This window comes from Macaca thibetana, chromosome 5, assembly GCF_024542745.1.
Source record: "Macaca thibetana thibetana isolate TM-01 chromosome 5, ASM2454274v1, whole genome shotgun sequence".
Lineage (NCBI taxonomy): Eukaryota > Metazoa > Chordata > Mammalia > Primates > Cercopithecidae > Macaca > Macaca thibetana.
In genome coordinates this window covers 169,956,800-169,973,963 of record NC_065582.1, presented here as the reverse complement: position 1 = coordinate 169,973,963, position 17,164 = coordinate 169,956,800, and the positions used below count along the sequence as shown (strand labels likewise).

At 42.2% G+C, this 17,164-nt stretch overlaps 2 protein-coding genes across 10 annotated transcripts in view; one reads left to right on the top strand and one right to left on the bottom strand.

The window, feature by feature from the left end:
- LDB2 (LIM domain binding 2) overlaps window positions 1-4,444 on the bottom strand; it is a 399,521-nt gene extending 395,077 nt beyond the window's left edge. For 8 of the 9 annotated variants that reach the window (XM_050791972.1, XM_050791973.1, XM_050791967.1 and 5 more), the window contains exon 1: window positions 3,985-4,421. In XM_050791972.1, coding sequence (XP_050647929.1) covers window positions 3,985-4,116 — 132 coding nt within the window. In that variant the 5' untranslated portion in view covers window positions 4,117-4,421. Of the gene's footprint in view, window positions 1-3,984 lie in introns of all 9 variants that reach the window. The other variant, XM_050791965.1, reaches the window with a different exon arrangement.
- MED28 (mediator complex subunit 28) overlaps window positions 1-17,164 on the top strand; it is a 1,184,036-nt gene that overhangs the window by 464,359 nt on the left and 702,513 nt on the right. The window lies entirely within an intron of this gene.

Sequence of the window (17,164 nt, the reverse complement as noted above, 5' to 3'; positions counted from 1 at the left end):
AACAAATTCTGAAGTCTTCAGGACATATTTTTATATCCTATCTGACTGTATTGTGTGTGCAGTGTTAAAACTATATAATTGTGTGGCTGTATTCTTCCAAAATACATTGGGCACCGCCAAACCATTCAAATACATGAGTTTTGGAAGACATTGGGTCAACTTTTGACAGCACACACAACAGAAAATGTAAACTGCTTTCTGCTGCCTGGGAATTACAGTGAACACAGTGATGCCAACCTCAGAGTTTTTCTTCATTTCATTTTAAAGGGTGGGGGGAGCACCCACACATTTCTTTATTAAATTCCACTGAGATTCTAATGTTTAAAAGAATTTACTTTTCAGAACACCTAGCAGCATTTAAAACATACTTTTGTTGTTGTTATTGCTGTTTGCTCTTTAATGCATGCCTATTCCTTTACAGAGAGGTGAGGTCTTCTCAGTACTTAGTCACTTGCTTTCCTTTGCCACAAAGATTATGGATCTAAATGACCTCAGATAAAATAAATGTGGGGGATGTGAGATGAGAACTTTAGGGAGAGTGAGAAGCACAGGCCCAAAGCTGCTTCAAGCTCAATAGGAGATACCAGGCCCCAAAAAACTTCAGAAGTGTATTTATCAGGGAAAGTGCTAATATAAATGCATTGGTTTTCAAATTATCTCCTTTTGTCTACTGATTCATTGATTGGCTAGTCAGCAAACGTTTAATGAGTACCTACTTGATCCAGGAACTACTTGCTCTAAGTGCTAGCTTATTACCCAGTTATTTTATTACCATTTGTGATTTTGAACTGAATACCATGAGCAAAGAAATCATGTCTGCACTCTTCACAATACTTTCTCATGCTAAAAAACCAGAAAATCTGAATTTTCAATTAAAGGGACACTGTTGGTAATTTGCAAATGAGGAACCAAGACCTATGCCAACTAGTTTGTAAGAGAAATAATATTAACTCCCAATGCCATGCTCTTTAAACTAAAACTTCCCAGCTTCTGAAGAACTTTGATTTAATTTAATTGGAAGAAAGGCATCGATCCCCATGAGAAAATGCCCTGGGATCAGCCATGGAAGGAGAGTAGGTAAACATCATGGTTCTTTACTAATTTCTTTCCGTATAAAAAAGGAGGTTTCTAGGAAATTTCCAGAAACTTGATTACAATTTCTTCATCACATACTGATTTGCTATATTTTTTTTTCTAGCCAAGTCCATGTTCCCAAAGGAGTGGAGACTTGAGAGCATTACCCAGTGGGGTGTGTGTGTGTGTGTGTGTGTGTGTGTGAGAGAGAGAGATTAAGACTTAATGAAATAATACTATATACTGTAGGAGTGGGACCAGAGGAGAGAGAAGGAAGAGGGATGGGTGAGTCACTCTTGCCCAAAATGGTTGTATGCTTTGGCTAAATTCTCAAAGTAATCACTCAAAGGCATATTTGATTTTGCATGTGAATAAACTAATAACTCTTGCTGAGTATCTTTGTATTTTATTCCAATCAATCCCTCTCCAGAACTCAGAAAAGCTTTATCATAAACAACAATTATTGGCAAACGTACAGTGTAACTTTACATGAAAGTTATTTTTTTCAAAGTATATACATCATGATCAAAATTTAATATTTTATGTAAATATTTAAATATCTTAGGAGCAATTGTTTGATTCTCTCTTCTTTTCATGTGAAATAAAAACAAATATATGGTATTGCGTTCATGACAGTATTTTACTGCTTAGCAAAGAAAAAAGAAGTATTGAAGCAATTATTTAAATAATTATTTGAAAAATTATCTAATTAAGGAGGGAAAAATGTAAAGGGTGAGCTCTAGGACACACCAGAAAATAGTTCATAGCACTTTACTGTCACAGGCAGGGAGGTTTAAAAAAATCTTTAAGATTTGTCATAGCAAGCTTTCTTCTCTTGGTTCTTGAGCTATGAAGTAGTCTTTCTCTACTCAGAGCTAAATCTTTAAAAGTAATACCCCATAATCAAAAAGTTAGGAATTCCTGAGTTTAGCTCTCACAAAAAATAATGTGGCATCTTTGCGAAGCATACTGAAAAAGGAGGTCTTTTCAAATGTCTTGTCTCAAATGGGAAACAAACATGGGACCATATTGAATCCTGCAATTTTTTTTTGAGGACAAGAATAGGGAAATCTTGCAGATAAGTCTCCTAGCTCAGACCTAGCCAAGTGCTCAGTAATGGGCAGGAGGGCAGGCAGATATCAGAGAATGCTGCCTGTGATCCTAACTGCAGGAGGATGGAGAAGAATTTCTGCAATTCCTCAAAAACTTTCTAAAATGTAAGGTGGACACAGGTCATTTTTAAATATTGTTGCTCTTCAAGAATTGAGCCATAATAGTCCCTGGCCTCTTTTTTATAACTGATCACACTTTTAAGAGACTATTTTTCCCAAATCTGTATTGCAATTAATGTGTGCCTGAACTATAAGACATTTTCTATCCTCCTAATTCTGAAAGCAGGCTATGTCAACCAATAGTTTATGCAGAGATTTAAGATTCCAACACGCAGTTGCAAAGATCTGAAGGAAATATACAAACTGTAACACACACAAAGCAACATACATAAAACAGCAAGCACAAATATCAGTCACTGCCAACAGTTCACCACCCTAAGCAAAACATAGTTTGCACTTCTGTAGGAGCTACTGGCTTCTAGAAAGAGCAAGGATACCAGCAGTCATAGTTAGCATCTATGGTGTATTAACATATAAAGAAAATAGCAGTCATTAAAGACAACCCAGCTTTTAAAATACATATAAGTCCTTGTCCAGCAGTTAGCCAATCAGAAAGCAGGTCACATCTTGTTAGCTGTATTAAATACAGGAAACGTCATGAATTCTCTATGGCTCTGTTGACAATTCAAGCAAGTGTGTTTTATTCTATAATGCCAACTTAATGGAGTCCCTTCCTAGAGTTAAAAGTCAATCTTCAATCTAAAATTCCACCAAAGCTATTCCCTAAAAGCTTTTTGGCATAAATCTTCTGGTATTTGTACTCTGCAGAGAAGACTAAATTCCTAGCAATTTCCACTTCCTAAAGGAACTTTGGTGTACCTATAACAGACTGCTTTTCCGAACACTTCCACAAAGCCCCAACTCACAGGCGGATGGACAGCCCAGCAGCAAGACCTGCCAGCTGAGCTAGCACAGAGAAAAAGTCAACTGACATAAAAGATTTAAATTGCAGGAGGCGAGTCTGGAGTTTTGCATTTAAAAAGTTCTGAAAGTCCTGTTCTCTCTGCTCCCAGAGTTGCTGGCTGCCTAGGAGGCTGAGTCTCCCTCTCTCAGGCACAAGATCTCAAATGTGCAAAAACTAGAGCTGACTTGAAAGCTGAACCAGCTCCTGTCCTAAGGTAGAGTGATGGGGGGGGGGGGGGGGGGGCACGGCCGACAGCAAAAGGAGAAAGTGTAGAGTCCCCTTGCCCCAAGCAACTGGTTTCTGATTTTAACACTGAAATATACTATGTGTCCCTCCAGGGCTAGTTCTGAGAAGTAGGCAGGGTTACTCGTCTGCCCCCCCTTTTACCTCGATTTTGGTGACTTTGAAAAGCAAAGACAGGTCAAAGCAGACTTCCTCTAGGATTTATTTCTATAAAAAAAAATACATATATAGACAGTCATATGCAAACAATCACAAAATTCCTTGGGATTATATCTCAAGAAACACCAACAGGACTGACTCAGAGCCTGCAAAATACCAGAGTTCTGGAAGAGCAACATTTCTGGAAACCTGGCATGTGAATCAAGTGCTGGGTTCTCTCAAGATTCCGGCAGAAACTGTCCCCTGCTACAAGAGTTGCTGTGCCTGGAAACCCAGCGTTCAAACTCGTGGATTCACCCCGGCGCTCATTTCCACATACGTGGTAGTATCAAGTGGGACACTTCCCACGGAATTCAGCCAGAAACCCTAGGAAAAGCTCATGCATAGCTTAACAAAAATACACAAACACATCCCCAAGGTTGAAGTACTTACCTCTGTGCGAGACTGCAGTCTCTTGTTCATCTCATAGATTCGGTACTCTGGCTGTACCATGTATGGTGTATGCCTCCTATAAAATGGGCCGAAAGGAGAAGAATAGAAGGGGTCATGTGGTGTGCTGGACATCTTGCCTGCTTTTCGAAAATCAAGCTAAACAGAGTATCAGTAACGTCCATGCAGAGCACATGGGCTGTGTTCTTCCCAGTACAAAGTAGACGCACGCACACTCGCTCACACACACACAGAGGCAGGCAGGCAGGCAGGCTGAACACGCTGGCTGGGAACTGCTGTCGGAGCCCTCTATAGCAGGAGAGGAGAGGGAGAGGAGAGGAGGGAGGGAAAGAGGGAGGGAGGGAGGGAGGGAGCACGGGAGAGGAGGGAGAGGGAGAGAGCAGGAGATCCAGAGAGGGAGGGAGGTTGGCATGGAGGAAGGGAGAGAAGGAGGGAGGGAGGGAGGGTGGGAGGGAGGGAGGGAGAGAGAGAGAGAGAGAGAGAAAGAGAGACAGAGAGAGAGAGAGAGAGAGAGGGAGAGAGAGAGAAGCTGGATAGCTTTAGGCACCACTGCTTGTTTTTAAAGAAGCAGTTTGTGGAGAGGTCATTTCCTGTCCACACTGTAGACTAGTTCACAAATATAATTCTCCTCACAGTCTGACAAGAGGTCTAAGGTTTGGTTTTAATTTTTTTCCTCCAGCCAGGACCCTTGGCAGCCTGATTGCTAAGCCTGTTAGCATAGAGGTGGTCTAACCGCTGCACGAGCCTCTCACCCCTGACAACCACACTGTTGTAATGTATCAGAAATGTTGATTACTACAAAATACAGAAACATGGGCACTGTGGTGCCCCGAATTGGGGCCACTGATTCACTCACATGCAGAGATTTATTTCTGCACTAATCTCCCTACGTAGTTTTGCTTTACTTGCTGTTGTTCCAAGGGCTGTTATATTCTTTGCCCTCCACTCCATCTCACCCCCATGTCTCCCCACTCACCCCTCTTTCCAGCCACCTCCCTCTTCTCCCAAGACTTGATTCAGGCCCGTAAGGTGCCTGGGCATTTTCAGGTAAAAACAATCGTTCTGAATGTGCAATGCAGAAAATACACTTAAGGAGAGCAATGGTCTTTTTTCCTAGGAAGGAAAAAAACAAAACAAAACAAAACAAACCCCAAAGCAGACCTCCCAATAAGACAGGAAAAGCAAAAAAGGAGAAAACTGCCACAAAAATGACCATGGAAAATTCAGTTGAGTAGGAAATTGCAAATAATTTAATGGATCATCCCCAGATAACATGTCCAACTCTTGTGGAGACAAAGTCTATATTTTCCAAGATTGGTCAAGTAAACAAATCTTTTCCCAACTGTGGTATATGATAACTATAAGAAACCCCAACAGCCCATGGAAGGGGAAAGAATCTCTATAGAGAATTAAGCGATCTATGAAATAATCAGATTCTGCTAGAACCAACCATAACCAGAGATACGACACTTAAACAAAGCTCAGCCACAGAAAATTTAAATGTATTGAGCTAACACCTAGGTAGGTCAGTGGTATTAAGGAAATAAAGCAAACGACCACCAAAAAGCATGATGAATTCAAGACCTGAATGCAAATGCATGCAAATGAGACATTTCTTCTTTTTAATAAGCAGATTAATTAACTTTCTGCCCCAATCATGGCTTGGGTATCTCCAAGTCACTAGCCAACAGGGGATAAGGTATTGCTAATTCTGCAATTTACACTCTTAAAAATACTCAGACACAGAAAAGTGTATTGCTGTCTTGATCAGTCCTTCTTCATAATTGCATGAAATATTTGCTGAGTCCACCCCAAACTTCCAGCAGCGCAGCCCAACACACTAATGTAGCCTGCCAGGATGAGATTAGGGTAGGTATTACACTAAGGCTGCTTGGAACTTGCGCTAGGAGACCCCAAGGCAGGCGAGAATGCTTGGTTTCAGGTTTCATTACAAATCCAAAAGCTGGACCAAATTTGCTGCAAGGTTTGTCAAAACACACAACCTTCTAAAGACAGGATTTCAAACAATTTTGGCATGATTTATGTTTTGGTATGGCAGCCACTGCAAAACCTAACGGTTCCTTATGTTTAAATTCCCAAACTAAAGACATTCTGAGAGTTTAGTGTCTGCCTGAGTTTGTGCAAGAATGAAAGTAACACCTAGGCAGGCATGTGCAGGCCAATACTAGTAAAAAAAAAAAAAAAGAAACAGTTCAAAAATCCATTTAGGAAGGCAATCCCTCTCCGAATAAGGTTCCAGTTTGCTCTCATTTGTTTCTGCAGACCATTGCAAATTATAATTGGAAATATTTCTTGCCCTTAATAGCAAAAGACTCATTTTAGAACTATCTGAAACTTGATAATGCTGATCCATATCCCTGATTCTCATCCCGGCTACTTCAGGAGTCTCCGAACGGGTCCCCCTGCCCCCAGATTCACAGGTCTCTTCTAACTTGTGGTCTGTCCTTATTCAAATCAGAATGCGGATTTCAAATAAGTGAAAGCGATCATGTCCCATGTTTTCCCCCTCAGTGTTTCCTGGCTGCCAGCAGGAAAATGTGCAAGTTCCTTAGGAACACGGCATAGAGGGCTCGGTAAGACCCACACTTCTGTGCTCTCTCTTTCTCCCGCTGTCACACACACAAACACACACACACACACTCATTCATTTACTCATTTGTGTGTCCATTCATTTATTTATTTGCTATACTTGATCTTCCTAAACTTACAACCTTTCTCATGCATGGCCACATTTGTACGTCTGTCCCTAGCTTACCTACAAACTGCTACTTATCCTTCTATTCAATTAAATTGTCTCCTCCATAAGCCTTTTTAAATTACACATTCATTTGTTTATTTATTCAACAGATATTCCATTCACAGTGGATAGAGGCAGAGCCAACAGCATGGCCAGAGCACATTTCAACCCTAGCTCCAGGTCCTAGTTGTTGCGTGAACCTGAGCAAACGACTCAGTCTCTCTGCACCTCAGTTATCTCAGTGCAAGATAAGGACAATGATAGAAACTAGTCTATGAGATTGTTGCTAAGGATTAGCAAATACATCCAAATGCATTAGAACCCTCTCACCTAAACGCTCAAATAATAACACGATAGGCTGGGCGCGGTGGCTCACGCCTGTAATCCCAGCACTTTGGGAGGCTGAGGCGGGCAGATCATGAGGTCAGGAGTTTGAGACCAGCCTGACCAACATGGTGAAACCCTGTATCTACTAAAAATACAAAAATTAGCCTGGTGTGGTGGCGCACGCCTGCCTAGCTACTCAGGAGGCTGAGGCAGGAGAATCGCTTGAACCTGGGAAGCGGAGGTTGCAGTGAGCTGAAATCACACCACTTCACTCCATCCCAGGCGACAGAGCAAGACTGTCTCAAATAATAATAAAAATAATAACAACAACATGATTATTAGGTACCTAATATCTGCTTAGGTCCTAGGGATCATTGGGAGGCCAAGGTGATGTAGGACACAGGCTACCTGCCTTCCTGCCCCTTGCCATCTAGTGAGGGCAAGGAAAAGACAGTGTAGAAGAGCTAGTAAATATTTGGGAACATAATTTTAAACTATAGTGCATGCTCTGTTGGAAATAAATAAAATAAAAAGAAGAGATAAAAAAATATCCCCCCCTTGGTATCATCAGTGTAGTTTCTATATTCTTCTATTAGAGGACTTATATTAATACATAAAAGGAACAAATACTGTCACTTGTTCAGCACTTGCTATGTGCCAGCCACTGTGCTGAGTGGTCTACACAATTACTCTTAGTTAATCTCACAATAAATCTATGGAATTGATTTGATTACTATTCCCATTTTACCAAACCGGAAACTGAAGCTATGAGACGCTAAGAAAGTTCTTTGAAGTCATGCAACAAATAAGTGACAGAGACAAGATTCACATCCAGTTTGCCTGACTGCTTGCGTCTTAAGAATTTTGCTGCTCAGAGGTCAGGTCCATCCTCACCTCCAGGGCGTTTCTGTTCTTTGTCCCTGGTGGCCAGCACGGTGCTGAGCCCATAGTAGGTGCTCAGGACACATGGACCTGACTAAATGGAAGAAGAAGCAATGGATAAAGTGACTCCCTTCACTTGGATTTTATTCTTCGTGGTCTTGCTTAGTTTCAGACACTCAATGCCCCCTGCCTCGCTCCGACCCCTGCCCCTGAAGCCCTGCCCTGCCAAATCACCACTCCCATCTTTGTTATTGTCCCAAATCTCCCAGCACAGATTCCTAAATCCACAAGCTAGGAGTTGAATCCTTTGCACCGCCAGGTTACCTGGTTGTCTTTGTCATTCATCTGTTTGTCTTCTTTCTTGCTTCTTGAAGGACCAGATCTTCTTCTGGGTCATGTATGAGCTAAGAAGTGAAGAAAACAAAGTGCGCATTTTGAGATTGTAAATCAGCTCCTTCAGAAAATCATAGAGAATTGCAAGTATGCAGTATTTGTACCCTAGCAAAGAATAAACAAGTCTAACCCCCAACACAACAGTTCCATTACCCCCAAAGATTAAGCCATGTTCATTTACGCATCATTTTGTGTGTTGAGTATGAATGAGTTCCCAAAGTCCTCATGCGGACGTTCAAGGTGCTCCAAAAGCTGGCCTGCCCTTTATACTTGGGACCTCATTTAGCTACATTCACCATAGGTTTAACCCACAGAGTGATTATTGTTCATTTAAGCAGAAATTCTTACCCACAGTTTAAAAAGTGAAGAATTGGCCGGGTGCGGTGGCTCACGCCTGTAATCCCAACACTTTGGGAGGCCAAGGCGGGCAGACCACGAGGTCAGGAGATGGACACCATCCTGGCTAACACAGTGAAACCCCATCTCTACTAAAAATACAAAAAAACAAGCCAGGCGTGGTGGCGGGTGCCTGTAGTCCCAGCTACTCGGGAAGCTGAGGCAGGAGAATGGCGTGAACCCGGGAGGTGGAGGTTGCAGTGAGCCGGATCACACCACTGCACTCCAGCCTGGGAGACAGAGCACGACTCTGTCTCAAAAAAAAAAAAAAAAAAAAAAAAAAAAAGTGAAGAATTTCACATACAGTCCAGATTTTCATCTTCTCTGAAAAATTATAAGCTCTGATCATCCTTGGCCCCATCCCTGCTGCATGGCAATGTGCAGCGGTGCCAGCGTCTTTGTGCTTGTCTGTTCACCATGGTCTCTGTCACTCTACAGCCATCCCCTCCAACGCCCCTAATTTCCATTTACCTGCCTGGTTCTTCCAAGTATTTGAAACATTGTTTTTTTTTCTTAATCTATCAATTGCATCCTTTCCAAATCCTTCATCCAAGCACTGTTTGCTTCACCCAGTTTTCTTACCACTCTTCAATTCCCCTTCTCTACCCTTCCTTACCTATTTCTTTCTTTCCCTTTTTTTCTTTTTCTTTTTTTTTTTTTTTTTTTCTTTTTCTGAGGTGGAGTTTTTGCTCTGTTGCCCAGGCTGGAGTACAGTGATGCGATCTTGGCTCACTGCAACCTCCTCTACCTCCTGGGTTCAAGCAAGTCTCCTGCCTCAGCCTCCTGGGTAGATGGGATTACAGGTGCCTACCACCATGCCTGGCTGATTTTTGTATTTTTAGTAGAGACAGGGTTTCACCATGTTGGCCAGGCTGGTCTCGAACTCCTGACCTCAGGTGATCTACCCGCTTTGGCCTCCCAAAAAGCTAGGATTACAGGTGTGAGCCACCACACCCGACCATTTCTTATCTATTTCTGTGCCCTATACAATTTCTGCTTCTTCGGTCAATAAGCATTTCACTAATAGGTAAAGGAGGGCTGGGCGCAGTGGCTCACGCCTGTAATCCCAACACTTTGGGAGGCCAAGGGGGGCAGATCACGAGGTCAGGAGATCGAGACCATCCTGGCTAATACGGCGAAACCCTGTCTCTACTGAAAATACAAAAAATTAGCCAGGCGTGGTGGCAGGCGCCTGTAGTCCCAGCTACTCAGAAGGCTGAGGCAGGAGAATGGCGTGAACCCGGGAGGCGGAGCTTGCAGTGAGCCGAGATTGCACCACTGCATTCCAGCCTGGGCAACAGAGCGAGACTCCATCTCAAAAAAAAAAAAAAAAAAAAAGGGTAAAGGCAAGGTAGAGCTGAGATATGGTGCGGAATACAGACAAATGAAAACATAGAAGGCGTGGCAGATTTCAACCCTGGTGCCACCACTTAGCTGTCACGTGAACCTGAACAAATGACTCAGTCTCAATGCACCTCAGTCATCTCATTGCAAGATGGGGACAATGATAGAAACTAGTCTATAAGATAGTCACTAAGGATTAGCAAATACATCTGAAAGCATTAGAACCCTCACATCTAAATGCTCAAATAATAACATGATTATTAGGTACCCGACATCTGCTTAGGTGCTAGGGATCATTGGGAGTCCAAGGTGATGTGGCACACAGGCTACCTGCCTTCCTGCCCCTTGCCATCTAGTCTCCGCCTTCAGGAAACTTAACGGACATGCAAAACTATGCTTCCTTCATTCCACAAGGTATATACTGAGCCCCTACTATGTACTAAGCACCATGCCAAGTACTGGGAATATTGCCCCAACGACCAAGCCAAAGGAAACACAGAACTAATCCCCTACTCTAGGAGAGAGGTGGTCTAGAATAATTTGTCAGCCATGAACTTTGGAGCCTCACTGCCTTGGCTTGAATCGTGCCTCCTGCATTTAGCTGTGTGACGTTGGCATTTCATCTGTCTCTGCCTCAGTTTTCTCATCTCATCTGTAAAGTGGAACTAACAGCAATCATATGATTCTTACGAGGATGAAATAAGTTAACACATATACGTTTATTAGAACAGTGCCTGGCATTTAGTAAGTCCTCATAATTATTAGTTATTATTAGAAGAGGCGACAGGCATTAACCAATATCAGAAGCACATGGAAAGTGACACTGTGAAGTGGAGAAGACAGGCTGGGATAAGGAGGAGGCATGAGCAGTAGAGATGCGGCAAAAAAAAAAAGTCTAAGGCATAATATGATAGGCATCTCCATATTAATAAACAAAATGCTAATTTACAAAGATCCTTGAAATAAGGAGGGATCCATTCAAACTAGTGAAATCAAAGAAGGCTTCACAGAGGAGTTGGCATTTGTATTTAGCCTCATAGAGCACCTGGCTCTAATGTCTTCTTGACTAAGCCAAATGTAATAAGAAATTATAATGACTAAGAAAGGCCATAGCCATTGAGAACAGCTTATTTCAAGAGTATCAACAGTGAAATCCAACCCCATAGCACGGATCATTTAATGTTCATTTAATTATTAAACAGGTCATCCCTGAGTAACTGCAATGTGCTGGACCCTCCTCTTTTGGACTCTGTGGGCTCAGATCCTCTCTGACCTCCTACCTTTCCAACCACAGTCACAAGACTAAGATGAAAGTTTGAGAAAGTTCATGCCAGGCAAAGGGGACACCACGGGAATGAACATATTTGACATCAAGCAAAGTCAAGCAACATGGTGAAGGCAGAGAGAGTGAAAAGATGATGAAGCTCAATTCCAGGAGACCTGAAAGTGCCATCTGAAGGAATTTTCAGTTTATTGTCTGGGCACTGGGAAGCCAATAAGCGGTTTGTTCAAGCAAGATGACTTGCTAATACAAGGAGGATAAATTAGATTCAGAGCAACTCAAGAACTGAACTATGCTTTGGGAAGTTGATTTTAGTGAACAAAGTCCCCAGCATACATCTGTTCCAAAAACTCTTTTAGAGCACATGAAACAGAAGGCCCAGAACAGAGATTGAATAAGCTCTCATTGTTCTTGGCTACCACCTAGAATTAAAATCTTTTATGACCTTGTGGAATTCTTCAAGGCCATCTTCTAAACAGCACCAGTAGTCATTGTCCAGGCGTTGAAAGTTTATAAATTGAATTCAGGGTTGAGAAGGGCATTGCTGAGTACATCAAAGAGCTTGGAAATCTGTCTCTACCCTGCAGTCTTAGAATTCTCTTGGATTTCCTTTATTGAGGTGTTTGCTGTCATTCCCTAATGTCTTTTTTCTTTTCTTTCTTTTTTTTTTCTTTTCTTTTTTTTTTTTTTTTTTTTTTTTTTTTTTTGAGGTGGAGTCTCACTCTGTTGCCCAGGCTGGAGTGCAATGGTGCGATCTTGGCTCACTGCAACCTCTGCCTCCTAGGTTCAAGCAATTCTCCTGCCTCAGCCTCCCAAGTAGCTGGGATTACAGGTGTGCACCACCATGCCCAGCTAATTTTTGTATTTTTAGGGGAGACGGGGGTTTCACCATGTTGGCCAGGCTGGTCTTGAACTCCTGACCTCAGGCGGTCCACCGGCCTTGGCCTCACAAAGTGCTGAAAAGGCATGAGCCACCGCACCTGGCTCTAATGTCTTCTTGACTAAGCCAAATGCAATAAGAAATTATAATGATTAAGAAAGGCCATAGCCATTGAGAACAGCTTATTTCAAGAGTATCAACAGTGAAATCCAACCCCATAGCACAGACCATTTAATGTTCATTTAATTTTTAAACAGGTAATCCCTGAGTACCTGCAATGTGCTGGACCCTCCTCTTTTGGACTCTGTGGGCTCAGATCCTCTCTGACCTCCTACCTTTCCAACCACATCTGTGCCTGTATTCACCCAGCCAACACCACCTGCCATGACACTTCTGCTTCATTCCTAGTATATGTCAGATTCTTTCTTCTAGATCGTAGAACCCTCCTCTCTTGGCATTGGCATGGCTAGCTCCTTCTCAGCTCAAGATGTTACCTTTTCAAAGAGGCCATCCATGATCAAGTTATATAAATAATTTATCCATGCTCCATTACTTTCTCTCATAGAATTCTATTTGTTAGGTCTCTAACATGATCACCATCTGTAATTATGTCTGTATTCGTTATTTACTTGTATATTGCCTGTGTTTACTATGAGATTATAAATTCCACAACTGCTGATGATGTGCTGGTTTTATAGACCAATGTATACAAAATACTGTACACTCAGAATTTTGCATAAGGTCTGGCATACGCAGGAGCTCAGTATATTTTTTGAAAAGAAATAGGTGAAATATCTGAATGCATCCCCAGAGCTGTCCTGGCAAATTATATCCCTTAATTCTAGGCCGGGCTATTCATGTAACAGTGATGTATAAAGGCTATTTTTGTTCATTTATTCATGCAATTGGGTACTTACTGTAAGTCAGGTACTGGGAAAACCAACCTGGGCAAATTTGATAACTTGAGAGACTCCCTTTCCAGGAACCAATTCCCTAGAAAGCCCTTTGTCATCATTAATTATTTCATACCCAGAAGACCTCAGAGCTGCTATTGAGACTTCTGTGATCTACTTCTGACCTATGGGAGACCACGCAGCCAAGTGTCAAGGACCCTGTATTCTCTATCCAGCTCTGAACCTTTCTCACTGTGAGAATTGGGTAAGCCATATCACTGCAGTTAGCTTGAGTTTCCGTATTTGCAAAATGCAGACAATAGCACTAACTTCATAGGGCCCTTACGGAAATTGAGGAACATTTTCTGCCCCTAATAGCCAATAGCTGTTACAAAGTGTCAAGCATTGTTCCAAGCATTTTATAAATATTGATTCATTGAATCCTTACCACTATCCCATAAGAAAAAGACTATTTTGTTCCCACTCTCTAGGTGAGGAAACAGAAGCTCAGAGAGTCTGAGCAACTTGCCATGGGTTGTACAGGTAGTAGCTGGTGGAATGGGAGCTGAATGAGGGGCATCTGACTCCCCTTGTTGACGCTCCCAGGGGGTCCACAGCCTCTGTTCATCTCCACATTCAACTGTGAGCTGCTTGAGGGCAGGTGACACATGTTTTTCATGAAAGAAGAAAAATATAAATGAGAAAATGAAGAGAGAATATCATTCAAGATTCTTCTGCTTATAGAAAAAAAAAACTCCAAATGTCTTAAGCAAAAAAGAAAAAAAAAGTGAATGTATTTGCTTATCTAATTGGAAAAGTCAGAAGCATTTGAGTTCAGGTTCAGTAGGATCCAGGGGCCCTAATTACATCACCAGGACTTGGAACCTGTGGCTGCCCCTGCAGGCAGGCTTTCCTCACTTGCTGGTAGACTCTGCCCATGTGGTGACTGTGGATAAGGCTGGGTTCATATTCTCTCAATTTAGCCCAGCAGAAAGAGAGGTTTCTTTTCCAAGAGTTCCAGCAAAAATCCCAGCTTTGTGTCTCATTGCCTGATTCAGACATAAAAACCAATCTCTGCAGCCAAAGGAGTGGCCAGTCCTGGGTCACATGCCCATTCCCCCAGCCTGGGGCAGACTGACCCTCCTAAATCCAGGGACCCAACAAAATGGCACAGTTCTGTTACCAGAAGGTGAGTGCATTTAGGGGTATAGCCACCCACAAAATATACATTCAAGTCCTAACCCTTAATACCTGTGAATGTGAGATTATTTGTAAATAGTGTCTTAGTGGATGTAATAAAATTAAGATGAAGTCATACTGGAATAGGGCGAGCCCTAAATCTGATGACTAACCTTCTTACAAGGAGAGACACAGACACACAGACACACACATGAAGAGGGAGGCAGAAACCAGAGTGATGCAGCTACAATTCAAGGAACACCAAGGACAGCCAGAAACCACTCGAAGCTGGGAAGAGGCAAGAATGGAGTCTTCCTTAAAGTCTTCAAAGGGGGCGTGGGCTGCCAAGACCTTGATCTTGGACCTCTAGGCTCTAGAACTGTAAGTAAATATATTTCTTATTATTTAAGCCAGTCAGTTTGTGGTACTTCGTTACAGCAACCTTAACAAACTGATAGAGAATGGATATGGGTTCTGCATGCAAAGCCTCTGCTATCCAACCACAAAGAGGCTGACTTGGCTCAAAACAGAAGAGAGTGCAAGGAGACCCTACCTGTTGTCTTTTCCTATACTAACAAGGGTAATAACAATAACGATACTAATGTCATTTACTGATTGCCTACTAATTGTCATGCAAATGTAAGGTCTGGTTATTCACATAAAATTATATCATTGGATCCTCACACCACCCCTGCTGAGTTATCTATGTTTTCCTCTAAGCACAGAGAGCTATCAAACAGGAATAGGGTCCTCCTTCTTCTATTTAGGTAAGATATTAATCTTTATATGAACCTTCCCTCTAAATCTCAAATCTCTCTCTCTCTCTCTCTCTCTCTCACAGACACACACACACACACACACACACACACACACACACACACACACACACACACAGCCATACCACTAAACTGTGCTTGTCCCAAAATGGGTGGCAAATATTTACAATAAATGACAGCCTTTTAAAAATTTTGTTCTAACTTACTAAAAATTATTATCTGTGGTATCGTGATTGTCTCCTTGTGCTCTGGTTTATCAGAACTAACTTTGAGCCATTCCCCTGCCTGATCTGCCAGAGCTGCTGTCACTCATCCTGATTTCAGCCATGCGCCTCCTGCCTCTCTTTCCCTCCCCTAGAGCTTTGTGAGCAGGCTCATGGATCCGCCGCTGACACCAGGACTCCTCCGGACACCCTGGAGGCTGGAGAAAGACAGTGCGCTGCACAAAGTCTCACACAGCCTGCCAAGGACAAACTTCCTCTGCGCGACTTGGACCTGGACAATCGTTCTCTGACAAAGGAATCCCCAAGCCTGCGCCTTCGTGGAATTGACTTTTGAGTCCCTTTATTATTAAGACTGACATCTGAAGCACATGTATGTTTTTCTTTCATAAAAGCTCTACCCTAATCCAAGATCAAACAATTTATTTTGAGAATAACTGTACAGAATGGTACATTTTCCAGAACCAAACAGGTTTCCCCTGTCATTTGCCATCGCCTTTGAAGTATTTAATAGCGGAGGTAACTTGGAGAAATGACTGTGTTCCTGAAAACTGCAGTTACTCTTGCTCCTGTTTGCAAGGGACTTATCATTTACTCACTGCTTTTATCAGTCTACTTTTTGCTTTTATCTGCTTTGTTTCCCAAGCGAATTATCATTCATAGTTTTCTACACATCATTTCTAAGAGCCATCGAGGATTTCCTTCTGGGAATGGACCTTAACTGATGTCAATGTCCCTTGCCGTTGACATTTGCATTATTTGCAATTTTTCTCTAATACAGCAATCCTTGATAAATATCCTTATATCTCTTTGTATATCCATATGTGTCCACATCAAAACTCTAAAAGTAAAATCATTTTAAGGCAAGGGGCATGGGGTTTGTAAACCTTTTTTTACATATTGCTGAATTGCCCTATAAATGAGTTCTATGGATATAGTCCCACCAGTAATTTTTAATTTTGATTTCATTTTTATGTTGATGAGCATGAAACACAATTATGAAGAAAACTCATGCAATACTTCAAAGTATGAAGCAAAATGTGAAATGCACCTGATTTTCTCCACTGTACAGGTTGTACAGAAGGACCTAGCAGCTCATCTCTTTGTGCATGGGCTGAGTTCTCCAGTCACCATGCCTCCACTGGGAGCTAGTGGAAGGAAACCCACCGAATGGGTGCAAAGCACTATAGCTGACAAATCGTTGGGTGTTTTCTAACTTTTCACAATCATAAACAACAGGGCAAAGAATTCCCTGGCATTCATCCTTCAGCACTGGACATAAATGCCACTTCTTTTTTTTCTGAGAGAGTCTCACTCTGTCGCCCAGGCTGGAGTGCAATGGTGTGATTTCAGCTCACTGCAACCTCCGCCTCCCGGGTTCAAGAGATTCCCAAGTAGCTTGAACTACAGGCCCACCATGCCTAGCTAATTTTTGTATTTTTAGTAGAGACAGGGTTTCACTGTGTTGGCCTGGCTGGTCTCTAACTCCCAACCTCAGGTGAACTGCCCACCTTGGTCTCTCAAAGTGCTGGGATTACAGGCATGAGCCACCATGCCCGGCCCAGAAATGCCACTTCTTGAGCATGCTTTCCTTGACTCCCTAACCTATATTTCAATCTTTTCTTTGATTCATTAACTTGAGTAAGAGGTTCTGAGCCCTATGCCTGGAAACTTGCACCCACAGAGTATCGTGTACTTAGCACATCTTGACAAACTAGGTTTGGATGCATTTGTTGATATGTGGCGAACTTTTCAAAACATGCAACATGCTGCAAGATATGTTATCAGTGACAAGTTAATATCAAAACGAATCAATATTCTATGGACACAA